The sequence below is a fragment of the Alexandromys fortis genome, unplaced genomic scaffold (assembly GCF_014885135.2).
Source record: "Alexandromys fortis isolate MF-2015 unplaced genomic scaffold, M_Fortis_MF-2015_v1.1 scaffold_3, whole genome shotgun sequence".
Taxonomy (NCBI): domain Eukaryota; kingdom Metazoa; phylum Chordata; class Mammalia; order Rodentia; family Cricetidae; genus Alexandromys; species Alexandromys fortis.
In genome coordinates, this window is record NW_026067909.1 from 27,709,400 (window position 1) to 27,725,665 (window position 16,266).

The 16,266-nt window shown below is 51.3% G+C and overlaps 1 protein-coding gene across 1 annotated transcript in view; it reads left to right on the top strand.

Annotated features, from left to right (window-relative positions):
* The first annotated feature begins 2,724 nt into the window (after nt 1-2,724).
* Rasa3 (RAS p21 protein activator 3) overlaps nt 2,725-16,266 on the top strand; it is a 100,740-nt gene continuing 87,198 nt past the window's right edge. The window contains exon 1 of the mRNA XM_050136576.1: nt 2,725-2,931. Coding sequence (XP_049992533.1) covers nt 2,877-2,931 — 55 coding nt within the window. The 5' untranslated portion in view covers nt 2,725-2,876. The remainder of the gene's footprint in view (nt 2,932-16,266) is intronic.

Below are 16,266 nucleotides of genomic sequence, written 5' to 3' on the forward strand. Positions count from 1 at the left end.
GAGAGTGTCTTGCTCAAACAGTTCTCTCCTGTTCTGATGGTGATGATGGCGCCACACACTCTGCTGCTGATGCTTAGTTACCAGCTTTCCACTATCGGCTCTTGATTCCATTGCTGCCACGGTCCTCACTGCTGTTAGGTGCCCAGTACTGTCTTACCTAGTCCTTTTATGGACCGAGACTGAAAATCTTCCAAGTTCACCTTCACCAGACAGCCTTGTCACTTTGTAAAGGAGCATTGCTAGGCCAGCCTCATAGAGTGACTTTGCCAGTGAGTCATTTCCCCGAGGACGGGGCACTCTTGTCTGTTGTCCACCAAGACAAGTTGGCAGCCTTACTTCCCTGAAAGTGGTGGGGTCATGTTTGTTACTTTTTTTAAGCTTCAAAAGGCTGTCCCAGGAGCATGGGGCATTTGCCCAGGGTGCTGAGTGTCTATGAAATTTCAAGGCACCATTCTGCTCCATGTCCTTCAGGTCTAGATCTGCCTTACCTAACTCCTGGGGCTCGTAGTCAATGTCTTGGAAGGTCTATTGGCCAACTGTCTCCCTCATTTAGGCCCAGCTCCAGCTGATGCCTAGATGAAACACAAGCAGGCATGTAATATTTTGCAGAGATTTCAAGGTGTTTCCAGGCATAGAGAGATCGTCTACTTTTATTGAAAGAAGACCTCCAAGCACATTTAGAAGAGTCCAGAATGAAGGTTTTATTTGCTTTCCCTCATTTTGTCTTTGTGTGTGTGTGTGTGTGTGTGTGTGTGTGTGTGTGTGTGTGAAAGAGAGAGAGAGAGAGAGAGAGAGAGAGAGAGAGAGAGAGAGAGAGAGAGAGCGAGCTTGACACAAGCTAGAATTATCTGGGAAGAGGAAACTCAGCTGAGAGAATGTTTCTATTGCATTTCCTGTAGAAAAGTCTGGAGGGATTTCTTTGTTTTAGGACATTGATGACTGATATGGGAAGGCTCAGCTACTGTGGGAAGTACCTGTCTTGGTCAGGTGGTCTTCATCTGGGTCAGAGAGAAAGCTGAGCAATCCAATAGAAGCAAGCCAGTAAATGGGGTTCCTCCATGGCTTCTGTTTTTGTTCCTGCATCAGGTTCCCACCTGATTTTCTTTTATCATGGGCCATGATGAAAGTAAGCCTTCCCTGCCTTTTTTCTTCCCTCCCTCCCTTCCCCCTCTTCCTTCCTTCCTTTCTTCCTTCCTTCCTTCTTTCTCTTTCTTTCTTCCTTCCTTCCTTTCTCTCTCTCTCTCTCTCTCTCTCTCTCTCTCTCTCTCTCTCTTTCTTTCTTAATAGGATTTCTCTATGTAGCCCTGACTGTCCTGGAACTCACTCTGTAGACCAGGCTGGCCTTGAACTCAGAGGACTGACTGTCTGCCTCTGCCTCCTGAGTGCAGGAGGCAGACATCACCACCGCCCAGCTTTCTAGTTTGTTTTGTGGTTCCCAGGTTGGTTTTGATCATAGTGTTTGATCACAGTACAGAAACCTAGCTAAGACAGTCTTTTGGTAATGTTGTCTTGTCTCTCTCCCAACTCCATCCCTGCCCAACCATGTGCTTGCTACTGACCTAAATTCTCAAGCCAGGAATTCAGGATTTTTTGATGTGTCTATTTAGAGGGGTCCCTTCACAGAACCTAACAACACAGCAGCTTTTGGCGGGTTCTAGCCATCACCTACTCTGGAATTCCAGTGCTGTACTGACAGTCCTGGCCTGTGCACTGTGTTTCTGGTCTCTGGTTGCTGGTGACAGGGCTACCGCAGAGCACCAAGGGATGTGTGTGTCACGCCTTTCTTTCAGATACTGTGCCAATGATTTAGCCCCTTGACTCCACAGCCAATGCCTTCTCGATTTTCAGACTTCCCAAAGGCAGTGTATTCTTTCCACAACTCTCCCATCCAGCTTTCACTGCTGAAGGAAGGGCCACCTTCAAGGCCACTGAAGAGGCTGCCTCTGCCCACCACTCCTTGCCCACCCGGGGCCAAGTCTGTGGGACACACTTCTGTGACTACTATAAGGGACCCGAGGAGCCTGGAGCGCTTGCCCCTGGAGAAAGCTGGGAGTTGTCCCAGCTGCAGGAAAATCCTGTCCTATTGGAAGGATCAGGATAGGACCTCAGAGAGGTCTGATGGCTGCAGAGAGCCTACAATCCTAAAGTTGGACACCAATCAAATGGCCAGGAAACAGGTTTGACGGTCCTGGGATGCCAAACTCAAGGCCCAGGTAAAGGCTGCCCAAGCACACCGGGGACAGTGGGGCCTGCCTGCTGGGCACAGGGACCTCACTTTGGCCATGCATCACCATTGAATTTATTCAGCGCGATCGGCAGGTGTCACTTCTAGGTGCTGAAGCTTGGGCTAGAAGAAATGTTTTCCTTTCACACCTTTTGCTTGAATATACCTTTTTAAAATTTAAGTGCGAGTCAGTCTCACGGAAACTGGCAGTTAAAACACAGATCAGTACTCACGACCCTCTCTTTGTCCCGGGGTCCGAAGATATCAGACCAGCCGGGAGCCTGAGAACAGGGACCGCTAAACCCGGAGTCCCTTCCGATCCCGCCTCAGAGTCTGACTCCGCCCCCTTACAGATCCGACCAAAGGGATGCAATGTTTGGCAGTAGGCGGAGTCGTACTGCTCCGCCCCACGCGGAGCATTAGCCAATGAAGATCGGGGGTTTGGCAAAGGAAGGCGCCCACCGCCCCGCCCCCGAGCTCTGCCAATGGAAGGGCGCGAGGCGGTGCACCCGGGCAGAGCGCGGACCATAGCGCGCGGGGCTCCGGGGGCATCCGTCGCTCGGCTCCGTCTGCGGGCCTTGTCCGCCAGTCTTGTCCTCCTCCTGCGGCCGCGCTGCTGGGCCCTCGCGCGTTGACGAGGTCGACAAGCAGCATGGCGGTGGAGGAAGAAGGGCTGCGGGTCTTCCAGAGCGTGAGGATCAAGATCGGTGAGGACCGCGGTGACTTGGGCAGCTCCCCAGACCCCTGCTCCTGGTATCCGGCTCGGCTGGACAGCTACTCGTGCTTAGCCGTCCAGACAGTCGGGTTCTCCGTGGCACTGCGGGGGAGGCGGGACCTGCATCGGGGGCATCTGTTTGCGTGCGTGAGCGCGCGTGGCTGCCTGCGTGTGTCCGTGTGCGCAGGACCGCTCCAGGACCGCTCTGGGTCTCGGGCGCCCGAGTTTACATGCACGAGCACTCGCGGTTCTGTCTGGGTGTTCCCACTTTAGGGATCAGGTCTACTGATGTCAGTCTCTGGGTGTCCCCTTCCCACTTGTGCGCAGGAACTTCCTTCCCAAGGAGGGGGCGCCCCTTCACCCTTGCTGCTGTGCGGTGCTGCAGGCTTAGGGGCCGTGCGCGCGCGACTGAGTGTCTGCGCGCTGCAGGCATGGTGATGGAGCTGCCAGCACCTCCCCCTCCTTTCATTGAGAACTGGCCGTGGGAGCTGTGGCCGGCAGGCTTGGCATTCAGACTGCTCTCGGTTGTTCCGGACTTCTGCTGCAACGCTGGGGGCAGGGAGTGAAGTAGAACTGGAGTGATCTGGAGAGGACTTCCTGATTTTTTTTTTTTTTTTTAAATCTGGAGAATTTGCTTTTCCCAGTTGCTTTTTTTTTTCTTTAAATCTTGTGAGTGATGTGTGAGTCCACTTCCTAACAGTAGTTTTCTGAAGTGACCGTTACACATCAAACCATTAACGCACTGGGCAAGGGCCAATTTTTTTGGCAGGAATTCTGGGTCCTAGCGCACTGTTCCTGTAGTCTTTCCCCCCTGAACTGCGTCCCACATACTGGACTGTTCCCATGTCAAAAGGCCTCTAGTGGGTGGCAACAGCCACAGTCGAGTGTTGGTTGTTGATGACATTCGATGCTGGCTGAGGAATGCCAGCTACTCGCAATCAGCGTGTTGCTTCCTGTCTGCCTTATTTTGATTTTGAATCATCGCCGAGACAGTTTGATCTTTGGTTCAGAAGTGCTGCGGATACCATGTGGTGCTTGGGCTCCCAGAGGGCATGGGAGGGAGTTCTCTCGCTTTTGTGCCTGGAATTGCTGTCAGTTTCAATCTGAGGAATGGGGCTGCTTCTGGCCGCTGTGGGGCAAGGCAAAGGGCACTTGTGTGAGGGCAGCCAGCTCCAGTTTCCTTCAGCCAAGACCATCTCACCAAGTGAGTCCACCAGGCTCCAGGGGTACTGTGCCCTTCTGCTCAAGGACAGCAAGGGGGAGGGGTCTTGTTGTGGGATACTGTGAGGGGAGAATCCAGGCCTTGGGTCAGCAGGACAGTGTGCCTAGCTTCTGTCCTAACATCAGCTACTGTGTACACAGGGAAGGGTTTTAGTTCTTATCAAACAAAGAGGATGTCTCTTCCACAATGACATAGTAAGAGAGACAAGAGCAGAGGGAAGGCTCTGATGTCCAAGACAGTAGCCCAAACCATCTGCCAGATTAGGGGCTTCACTAGGGGAACAGGGGTGGGGGCAAGTCTTAAGGTCTCCTTCTGTTACTAGACTTTGAATAGGGGTGTGATTGGAGCCTTCATTGCCTCTGATGACATAGGGGACTGGGCAGCACTCAAATGTTTAGGTTGGGTACAGGTACCCAAGCTCCAACTGCCTGCTCCCTAAATGTGCTCTGTCTCCAAGAGGTTCATCGTTCTCAAAGGTTCTTCACAGGGCTACTCAAGGGCGGAGGGTAGTGTCTGTGTGTTCACTGGGTGGAGTATGCAGCGAACACAGTTCTGTGTATAGATCCTGCCTCCTGTGTCTGAGCACAGATGTGGGTTAGCCCTCTGGAGCCCAGAAAACAGCTGTGGCAACTGGTGTGGGTTTGGTGTTGCTTAGCTGCCCTTCTTGTCTGATACTGGGGTCCCCAGGGGATTCCCACCAGAAGAAAAAATAGGACTCCAGCAAGGTGGGTGGTATGCTGGCTCCCTATGGGCTGGGCTCCTGGGTTTCCTTTTGCAGTTCTTGGTTTGTGGTCAGGTCACTCGATGCTTAACATCTGCCTGAGTGTCGCTGGCTGTGTCACTGTAGTGGACTCGAGGGCAGGGGTGTTGACCCAGCCTGCCCCTGTTTCTCCCTCTTCACACACACACACACACACACACACACACACACACACACACATGCACGCACACACACACTCCTCTGAGCCTTGTCTCCAGGGATGCTGGCTTCCAGTAATCCTGCTGGTGACTTAGAGGGTGACCCAGATGAGTCTCTTTCTGGTCACAGCCATTTCCCCATCTGGATAAAGCAGGAGTCCATGTGGGCTGCATCCGGTGGAAGGGCACAAGGGTGTGACCTGTCATAGTCAACACCCTCCCCCATCCAGAGAAGGGGAAAGACAGTTGCCCCTAAAATCATATAGATAAACACCGTTGCCGCTGTTGCTGTAAGGACTTAGGGAAGGGCCAGTGTGACAAGGCTTGGCCTCCGCTTCTTGGTTTCAGAGCATAATGTAGTACTTGGTTTCACCAGAAACGAATCTCTCTGTTCTTCCTCTTTCTCATTCCATCTACGCTTTGAAGGAAAGACCACATAAAAAGTTAAGTATCTTAATTTAAAAAAGAGAGAGAGAGAGAACATTTTCAAGTCCTGTCTTGAAGAATCGGTTGCTTCCCCATTTAAAATGTGCAGGGTTGTTTGGATGTGTTCTTCTGTGCACTTAGAATCTTAAGTATCTGTGGTAACAATTACTGCTTTGTTTCTTCAGCCATCACATGTGACTGACCCACGCTTCCTTGAGGCTGCTGTATTGAGGAAGTGTGTAGCCCAACTCTCTAGAGTCGATGCCGCCTGGTGATTGGGCAGATAGCTGTGGCCGGAGCTCATCTGCCCAGCAATGCTATTTTGGGCCCAGTGTTCCCTGGGGTTGCAATGTAGCTTCACTTCCCAGTCATGTTTTCCTTTTGCATAATATTTATTACTTTTTTAAAAAACTGCCTCCCTGGATAAAAAACATTGAATGCTGTAGAGGTAATTATCATTTGTGAATTAATAAATAAAAATTCAAAATTCTGGCTTTGTATTCCCAGACCAGAAATGTTCTCTTGCACTATTGTGGCTTTGTTCATTTTCTTTCCGCTGAGGTCTCGGCTGAGCTCTGTGGGTCCCCAGGAAGGCAGGCTCTGCATCCTGCTTTTCCTCTGGACCCTTGGTGACTCCAGTCCATCTGTGTGGATGTCACAGCAGCCTCTCTGCATCCTGGCTGGCTCCGTGGTCCTGCGCTAAGGTTAGGATGTGGTTGTGGAGGAGTGGGATGGCCAGCAGAGCATCCGGCAGGACTGGGTTGCTGTGGACCAGGGTTGGTTTCTCAGGCTTACGTTTCTTCCCTGACTTCCTGCTGACAACAGAATCTAACCAGGAGCAGGAGGAGCCAGTGAAAGGAGGATGGGCAGAAGTGCAAGCTGAGGGCACACAGGGCTGTGAGCCGCCTGGCTGGTCAGCTGTGAGTGGGCAGTAGTTGGCAAAGCGCTAGATCAAGGCCCGGGAGCTCAGGGCTCTGTTAGCCCATTGAGCAAAGTTGTTCTCTCAGCTGGCCACAGCGTGTTGACACCAGGGTTGCTGCAGGCCATGGATCTGCAGGAGGCAGTTGTATTTCCGGGTTAACCCAGTTGTCATGGGCCGGCCAAGACTCGGTCAGAGAGAAGAGGTGTTTCGTGAGTCATGGCCTTTGTGATACAGTCGCTTCTGGGCCTGAGTCTAAGAAGATGCCATGTGGGCCAAATGTGGTCCTTGGCATGGGAGATTTTTAGATTCCCTTGAGCTCTCTCATGCTAAAATTAACTTGGGTATTCCATTAACCGAACTCAGCTCAGCTGCCTGTGCTATTTTTAACTGCCCGGGACTGATGTGGAGATCTAGGCTGGACCTGTGGAAGCTAGGGAAGCTCTGGCTTGGACTGCTCCGACCTGCTGATCCAGGTGCTGCCTGTTGGGGCGTCAGATTGGTGCGCCTGGTTGGTGCACCTATGGTAGGCAGAGAAATGCAGATTTCAAGCGAGGGTGTGTGTGCACATTGTCTCATTAATTTTAAAGATTTTGGTTTCATTGTTTTATTTATTTGTGTTCGTGTATGTGCATGTGTATGTGTACATGTGTACGTGTGTGTATGTGTACATGTGTACGTGTGTGTATGTGTACATGTGTACGTGTGTGTATGTGTACATGTGTACGTGTGTGTGTATGTGTACATGTGTACGTGTGTGTGTGTGTGTGTGTGTATGTATGTATACATTCATGCCATACCTGCAGAGGCCAGAAGAGGGTTCTGGATTCCCTAGAGATGATACCGAGGCAGTTGTGAACTGCTCAGCTGTGCTAGAAAAAAGACTCAGGTCCTCTGGAAGAGCGGCAAGTCCACGTAACCTCTGAGCCCACCTCATTAATCATTAAATTTAAATTCTCACAACCTCATGACATTGATGTCCATGAAGGGATATATACATGTGTGTGTATGTATATAATAGCTATGATATATATGTGTATGTATATGTGTGTGTATATACATAATAGCCAGCCTGTGTCACGTCTGGTCATTTCCTGTCCGTTCATAAGGCCTTTTACTTCCTCTGTGATCTTAGATTTGGCTGGCAGACTGAAGAGGACCTTTGGAGGGAGGCGGCAGGGTGCTGAGGATGTTGAACAGGGCACTGGTCCATGCTTGTAGACAGCAGGGCCTCAAAGTGATACGCAGCAGCCATGCCTGGAAGGCAGAATGTGTTTTGATTTGATTCCCTGAAGCTCATTGTGTATCTGAATGCATGTCTCACATGCATTCACTTACTGAGGAGTTAACTGCAACTGGCTGAGGGCAAGGGACGGTGTGTTTTAAGTGTGGGTATGAAAATGTTTAGCAGAAATATGGATTCTGCAAATCTTTTGAAGGTCCAGGTGGTTGCATGACCTTGGAGGTGAGCTAGCTGGTCTTTAGGACCAGAGCCCCAGACAGTCAATGAGGAGAGGAGGTGATGGTTCTTTCTTAGAATCTGAGACTCAAGAGAGGGTAGTGGTTGGTTCTTGATAACTACAGTTTTTATTAGATGAGTCCTAATTTCTCTGACCTTAGTCTCCTTTGTCTAAGTGGAAAGCGATGCTTCTGTGGACCCAGCCCAGGGATTGCACATGCACCAAAGACCGGATCTTCGCTGGCAGAGGCAATGTTTCCAGTATAATTTGAAGCTGTTGGTTCTGTTAATTTGTACAAATTAGAGTTCCGCCTAAGCTGTGCATAAATCAGAGAGGTATGAACTTTGATTAGTGGGTAGGGGCTAAAGTCTGAAGAGAGATGGCTTTAGCTCTGCCCGCGGAGAGAGGATTCCATGGATCTATGGACCCCAGTGTCCTTCCCTGCCTCTGATATTGTGGGGCTGGTTATCTATACAACTTGGAGCGTAGATGATTTGGCCTGGAGCTTCCAACTCGATGAGTAAATGGTCCTCCCCACAGGCAGAAAACACGTGTAGGTAGATCACGTCAGGACTTAGATATGGGACTTGTAGGTGCTGGGTAGCTTCGGGAAGGCACAAGGTGAGTGGGGAATGTATAGCTATGCATGTTGGGCTGAAAGGGACCTCATGGGTCACAGCTGGTCTTCTGTAGGTGCCTGTCAAGGTATGCTGTCTGTCCATCCTGTCAAGGTATGCACCAGTCTATGATGGTGCAGAGTAGGCGCCATCTGCACACTGGAAATGTTCCTGCTCCAACCAGATGGCAATTGTGTACTGAAGTGCTCTCTGTACAGCCCCATAGCCAGGAGTCCAAGGAACGAAACAATGGGGACAGAGCAAAGTGAATGCCAATGTTAATATGTCATGGAGCATCCACTGAAGGACAAGGGAAGCTGCCTCTGGGCCGTTCCGCGCAACGTGAGACCAGTTCTGTTTCCTTGGGTTCCAGTTTGTTCTTTCCCTCCCTGTGACGAGGCTACAAGGAATGACCCCGTAGCAGCTGAGCTCCTCCCAGGGTTAAGACTGTCAGTCAGGCTTCTCTTTGATTTTTTTGTTAAGAAAATAATTAATTTTTCTGTCTGAAAGTGCTTCCTATTGGGGCTGTCCTTCTGCTTGTTAAAACCATGCTTTCTTCTACAGGTGGGTTTTCTTGGCATGAAGCAGTGATTCTCCAGGCAGAGAGAGTGACATCTAGGTTCTGAGTCAACGCTTGGGGTTTGCTTTGATGCTGGGCCCTGCTCAACTTGGCGCTGCCCCAGTGCCGACCTCTGCTCTTCGAGCTGAGAGAGGAGCTGAGGACACACAGATACCTATGAAGGGTGGTCATGGTCCTGACGGGTATTCCTCACTGCCATCCAGGTTGCAGAGAAGCAAGGTTGCCTCCCACTAAGGTGTCCTGTGACATGTCTGCTTCATAGCGCCTAGGAGTCTTCATGGTTAGCAAGGGGTGGAGCTTGTGGACTTGTCTGCCAGAGAGGAATGAACTAGCCTTCAAATGAGTTGCCTGTCCTTCTCAAACCCTTTTAAAAAACAGCCTGCATGGGACTAGTCTGTGGAGCACACCCTTCATGCTGAGCAGCGCTGGTGTCCCCTGGCAGCGTGGAGTAGAGAGAGCTGAGGAGTCAGTGTCAGGGGTGACTAGTTGCAAACCCTGTACCAGCTGAGCTCCATCTTGTCCAGTGAAACCGTCAGACCCGCGTCACAAATCAGGGCAGCCTAGAGATGCCACTCCCTTCTCAATCTTGGCTTCCGGGGGACTTGGTCTCCCTCTCTTACATACTCCTCTCAGGAGGGGTGAGATTCATTCTGTCCTGCTGGATAGCTGCTGCCTGGAGAAGAAAGCCTGGCTTTGGAAAGCCGGATGTGGGTGGAGCGTGGTTCAGTTTCAGTGTGGCGAAGTATCTTAGTCCTAAGACCCTGAACCTCTGGGCATCTACTTTGTTTTGGCTCTGGATAACTTGGGATTTTCCAAGGCGGGGATCAGACTGGGGCACGGGGCCATTAGCATTAGTCCAGGAACATGAAGCTCTTCCGGAAAATTCATCCGTGTGCAAGCCCCAAAGGTCCTGGCCAGCCGGGACTCTTGTCTAGAGTCTGGGATGAGTGCTATGACAAGGCTGGTTTTCCCATGGCCTTTAGGGTGAGGGCTGAGCTGGGGAATTCCGGATCCTTGGATCTGCAGATGGCATACTCAGCCTTCTTGGGAAGCCTTGCTGAGCTGGCCTGAGGCCCTCGATGTAGGCAGCCTGCTGCAGGATGGAATTCTGGGAAAGCTCAACCACCACTGAGTCTGGAGAGGACACTACCTCTTAACTCAATGGCTGATCTCCAAGACTCTGCTGCTGGATTTGGAGTTTGTGCCAGGTTTTCTTCTGCACAGCTGCCTCAGCCGGCTCCCGAAGAGAGAATGCATTTCTGCCCCCAGCTCTTGAGCCCGGCCCTAGGCTGGGCACAGGAAGGAGGAAGCAGGCTGCTGGCCCCAAGCCTGAAGGGGCACTGAAGATAATTCCTGAGTGTCAAGGCTATCTCTTAGCGGTGGTGATCAGAGCTGTAAGGCTGTTGACCTAAGAACACACAATAGGGCATTTCCTCCGCGTGGAAAGCTGAGTTCTAAGAGCTGGAACTATGCCCTGTGCTTGTCTGTATCGCTGGAGATCTGACTCCGGGCACTGGGGCTTTCTGAGGCGTGAGGTAGCAAGAGAGAACTGAGCTGCACCATGAGACCTACATTCAGGTTAAGTCAAGAGCCATTCTCAAGGTGTCCTCTTGTGATGTCATTAGGAGTTTATTTACACATATACATACGTGTGTGCGCGCGCGTGCGCACTGCGGCCGCTTGCAGGGCAGAATTTCGTGCCCCGGTATGCAAGGTGTACAAATTGTGTTGAGGGTTGGGGTTCTCCTTTTTCTAAGATCTTTAACAACAGGAACAGGTCACTTCTGGCATTGTGAGATTTGCAAAGTTTAAATTAGTCCTGATTTTCACAGAATCCTTTACTTTTCCTGTTACCTGCATGGGTGGGGCATTGTCACCTAGGGTCCAAGACAACTTCAGACAGCTTGCTTCTGCTACTGTGACTTTGGTATCTGGGTATTCTGCTCTTCTATTCCCACACCATAAGAGCTCTTCTCACGATTGTTTTGGATTTTTACAAAGCCTTTTATATTTATTTGTGTAGCACAATGTGGCTCATGTTTTGGGCCACAGCGTAGAGTTTTTCTCGTGGCATTTCTTCTGTTTTTTTTCTGACCTGTTCTCGTAGATGACTTTTGTCAGGCCAAGGCCCAGTCTTTTAAGCTGCGTGCTCAGGAAGCCATAACGAGACCCACATGAGTCTGGAGGAAACTTGAATCCTTATCTTTGGGAAGGAAGGCATGGGCAGGTGCCAGAGCTTGAATTCAGTAGGTAAGACATGACCAGGGAGCCTAGGCTGGGTTGAGCCATTGCCTGTTAAAGAGAAGCAGGAAGCAGTTGCCTGCAGATCACTGTGTTTTGACAGTCGTTGGGGGGAGACTCGTGGGCACTTTCTACCTGTCGGCTGTTTCAGACAGAGCTGGTGCAAAGCCCTGTGCCAGCTGGACTTCTGCCAGAGCATGAATGAAGGCCCTGCTGGGACACCCAGCCGCTTTGAGCTGCACCGGTTGCACAGGCCTCTGGCTATTCCTGGGTTACAGTTATACAGCAGCGATTCCCTTGAGGAGTCCTGGAGGCAACATCTGAGACATGAGCGTGGCTGACCAGCTCCCCAGCTGGTCCCATCCGTCTGGAATCTGTGACATTCCTTTTGCTGTTCATCATTTCCTGCTCCGGGCAGGACTGCATTTAGTGTTTAGAGAGACTTTCTCAGTATTGGAACCCAGGAATGTGTTTATGCATGTCCCGAGTGGAAATGAAGGGTCACATGGAAAGAAAAAAAATTTTTTTCACTGTTTTTGCCGAGTGTCTTGATTTAAATTTTGTTTCGTGAAGTATATTTCATGACGTCTGCGGGGGAAACTTTGTCTCCTTTGTTGTCCCCTTGCTGAGCCCCAGGATGTGATTTTCTCCAGAGGGCTTGAAGGAGTGGATCAGGAGGGTTTGGCAGGCAGAGAGGTCCCATGGGTCTTATGTCCCGAGTCAAACACTATGGGGGCGTCCTTCTTGTGATTGCTGTTCTTACCCTCCATAGTGTAGATCATTCCCCAGCCCCAGGGCCACTCCACAGAGCCACCCACCTCAGGGCCGGGCTGCCCCATCTCTGTAGCACCCTGCACCACGTGGTGCTGTGGACATAAGAATGCAGCTGTGTTGCGGCTGGGTAAGGGTCTGGCGGCTGATGGGCTATGAGGGTCTGGAAGCTGATGACCGGGCAGGGTCTTGAGGCAAATCAACTGTGACAGTTTGGAATATGATGGCCAGAATCGTGGTTGTAAGTATATATCTGGATTCTGGTGTGTTTCAGAGTGGCTGGCTACCAAGAAAATGCAGGGTAGGTGTTCGTCAGGGAGGTTCTGACTTGATTAGGGGGCTGCACATAGGTATCGTGTGTTGGACTTCATCTTCCTCCTGAGATGCTGTCTCAGTTTGCTGGTCCTTGTCATCAGGGCAAGGAAAGAGTAACAGGACAGCCCCTTTTCCAGAGTAGACATCAAAGAGAGGACTCGGAGGGACTCTCATGGGCTCGACAGGAGATTTACTTGGACCTTGGCCTCCCTGGTCATGAGCTGATGGAGATGTAGGACCCCATCATCCCTACTTGCTGTCTCGAAGGGGGCCTGTTGCCCCCCCCCCCCAGATTTGCTCTACACGGCTCAGAAAGCTATGGTTTTGGTCAAGTCAGACTGAAAACTGGAAGGAGAGGCTGTTGGGTGTCTTGTTTATGCGTGTCCGTCAGCACCTTTCACCTTCTTCCCAAGCTGAGAGCAGTCAGCACAATGCACAGCAAAATGGATACTGTCCTCTGCACGGGTCTGCCATCCCATTTTGACCCCCCGCCCCCCAACATCATTCGGTGATGGTTGGGACTCTTGTTTGTTACATGGTGGATGCAAGTCCTGGGCTTCCATAGGGCATGGGGTGCTGAGGTGGAGCCCTTGTTGAGTGCACTCTTGAGCAGCACGCTGGGAAGAAGATTGCAATGGGGATATTGTTGAACACTTCTGAAGACCAAGCATGTGTCAGGCTCAGGTCCCCCCTTCTTCTCTTCAGGAAATACAGTATCTCATCACTGTCGGCCGCATTTTGGGAGCGCGGAGCAAAGATCTCTTCGCACATCTGCTTGAGACAGGGCTGTGTCTATGTGGCGGCTGCTTCACAGTCTTGGGTGTGGCTCCGAGGGGTAGAGGCCTCTGCGGTTTACCATCTGGATGACCTTCCTGGGTTCCGTGAATTTTCTGCCCCTTGGTTTAATGTGCAATGAGAATGATAATGGCTCTTTCCTAGCAGCGTGGAGAATTGGATAATATGTGAAGTGCCAGTTCTGTGTGGGTACAGAATCAGTCGGGCCTGCCTGATGTTGTCATTGTTCTCTTCTGGCTTTTTATGTCACCCAGGCGCAGTGTGGGGGTTGGGGAGAACCAGCGTCTGTTCAGGGTCATAGGACTCCTGTGGGTGAGCCAAGGGCTGGACTGTGTGGCCAGCAGAAAAACCTACAGATGATGAGTGGGTACAGTGCGTGGAGTTGGGCTGGGAGGGTAGGGATCTGTGGGACCCCTGTAAATCAGAGCCTGGGCTGCCTGCCGTGCAAAGGCTTTGGGTCCTGCATTAACTGTTAGTATTCAAAAGTGTGCTCAGACCTACCATGAAATGCTAACCGTTGTGTGGCCCTGTGCCTACATACAGTCTTTAGACCACGTCTGCTGCAGCGCGGCACCATGGTGTAGAGTTGTATAGCAAGGCTAGCAAGGCCGCCTTCCCTGAAGCTGCGGCTGGACTCCCTGCCACTGGTGACAAACAGTTGGTATGGGATATGGAAGCTGAAAGAAGTACTTGAGTGTGTGTTCAGGTAGCCCGAAGCCACTCAGCACAGCCGTTATCTCTGTGCTGTTTCCCGGACTGTCCTGTGGCCATCTCTGCTGCACAGGCCATCCTAACAGCGGATGCGCTGTGCCGGGGTCAGCGTGAGGAATGTCCCCGAAGGCCCATGGAGCAGAGGCTTGCTCTCCAGGTTGTTGCCATGGGAGCACAGATCTTTAGACAGTGGGGCATGGAGGATGCTACGGTCCTGGGTCCCTTCTTCTGGTCCCTTCTTGGGTATGCAGTAAGCATCTTTATTTCTCCACAATGCCCATCCACGATGTGCTAACACATATTGAGTATGCAGCTGGCTGTGTCAGGAGCCTCCAGGACGGAGCGAAAGCCCACCTCTCTCTAAGGCAATAAATGCAGGGAACACATCTCCAGTTTATTTTTGCAGAATAGAGTGTTCCCACATTGGTTCTGGCTTAGAGCAGCTCCTGCAAGCCAGATAGCCCAACGCGGAAGGCAAGTTCAGGTTCAGCGCTGGGTCCCACTGTTGGACTCTGAGGTTCTTGCTTGCTTTCTCTTAAGATGTGTTCATTTGCCAGGGTTGCCCCTGGCAAAGCTTGCCGCGACAGCTCAACCAGGATACCCAGGAGCACTGCGCCATAATGGCACAAAGGCCACAGGCACCTCTTTGCTTACCGCATTCCTGTCTATGCGCTGCCCTCCCCACCTACAGTGAGGGCCTCAGGGGATCCGAAGGGATTCTAGGTTGCTAGACTTTGGCTCTGTGCACCGTGTAGCAGGCTGCCCCTGGAACGAGTCCTGCTCGGGCCTGTAGCTGCCCTCGAGGGCTGGGTGACCTGCTGGTAACACTTCAGCTCCAGAAATACCAGGAATCTCCCTGACTCCATTCCTTAACTTTCCTGGGGCACATTGGGCCATCTCATTGTTGATGCATTTGGAAGGAGAGTAGCTGGGAAGTCAACCCGAAGGAGTGTGGGAAGCAGCGTGTCCCGTGTGGTTTAAAGGCCACAAGAATAAACAATTATATTTTCTTTGAGGGTGAAATAAGGTCTGGGTTCATCACATTCTTAGCAAGCAAATGGTAGCTTTTAGCGGGTGGAGCTCAGGCAGGCTGTCGGAGCTGGGAAATGCTGGGAAATGCTGACTGTCCTGGCCCCTTCTCCTTACCCTCAAATGCGTAACACCCATATGTCCCGTAGCTCTTTCCAAGATAGTTTTGGACTCAAGTCTAATAAAGGAAACCTCAGGAAATCCAGAATAGAAAGTTAGCACATGGCTAGAGGAAGTTCATTTTAAGCCCTACAGATAAGTTAGTCGTCTGACTTTCTAATAGTACCACACCAGTCAGCTCGCCGAAGACAGGGGGTATCTCGTTTGCTCAGGCAACTGGGTGCAGTGTTCACTTGGAATCTGGAAATGCCGGTTAAGGATTTTTGCTATTTAATGAGCTAGTGAATATCTGACATCAGCAATTTCACAAGCTGGGTCTGGGTGTCTTGTTAGATAGACAGACCTCTCTTATTGTCAGGAGCCACTTGGTCACTGGGAAGGAACTCAGCAGTGGTCCCTCCTTTATGCACCTTCCTTTTCTTCATGTGCTGCAGCTTACAGGGACGCCATCGCTTGCGTGCTTTCTTCCCAGTGTGTCTGCCTGCAGCTGGTGCCTTGCAGGAGCCCTCCAACCCGCGTCTCCATGCACAGGCGTCCATGCTCCTTGGCAGCAGAGAACACAGAGGAGGAAAGGATCCTGTAGTCATGGAGGTGTGTAGCTTCAGGATGGGTCATCAAGAATCATTCTTACCCCCAATTCCTGCCTGCTGGATAGTAGGGTCCCATCCCCTGTCAGGCTTCCTTCCTGTCGTACTGGGTCAGCTGTTACCACAGCCTGGCTACTCCGTGCTCTTAGGGCTTCACAGCATCCCTGTGCACCCTCCAGTCTTCCTGGGTTACCCTAGGCACCCTCCGTCCCTCTCATTTCTCTTGGAATAAGAGGACAGATCTACCCTTTCCCTGCGCTACCTACAAAAGACATGCTGCTCTGGGTTGTGCTTGGAATCACCCCACATGGCACAGTGGCCCTCTAGAATCACATTCGGCAGCTAGATGAGCATCCCAGATGCTCATTTGCTGCAAGTAAGGTATTTGGAGAAGCTGTGTACCTAGAGGTTATCTGGGATAAAAGGCAGCGTGCCTGTAGCTGAGAGTACAGAGCATTGGGGTGGCGCTCTGAGAGGCTGGGGTCCTGTGGGTGGGAGGAAGTGATCAGCCAGTGTAATTCAGTTTGGGGTTCAGCTATGGATGGCATCAGTAGGGTGCTTCCCACAGCCCTAATTTGACGGTGTTATATAGGGTGGATCCATACTACTTCTTGGC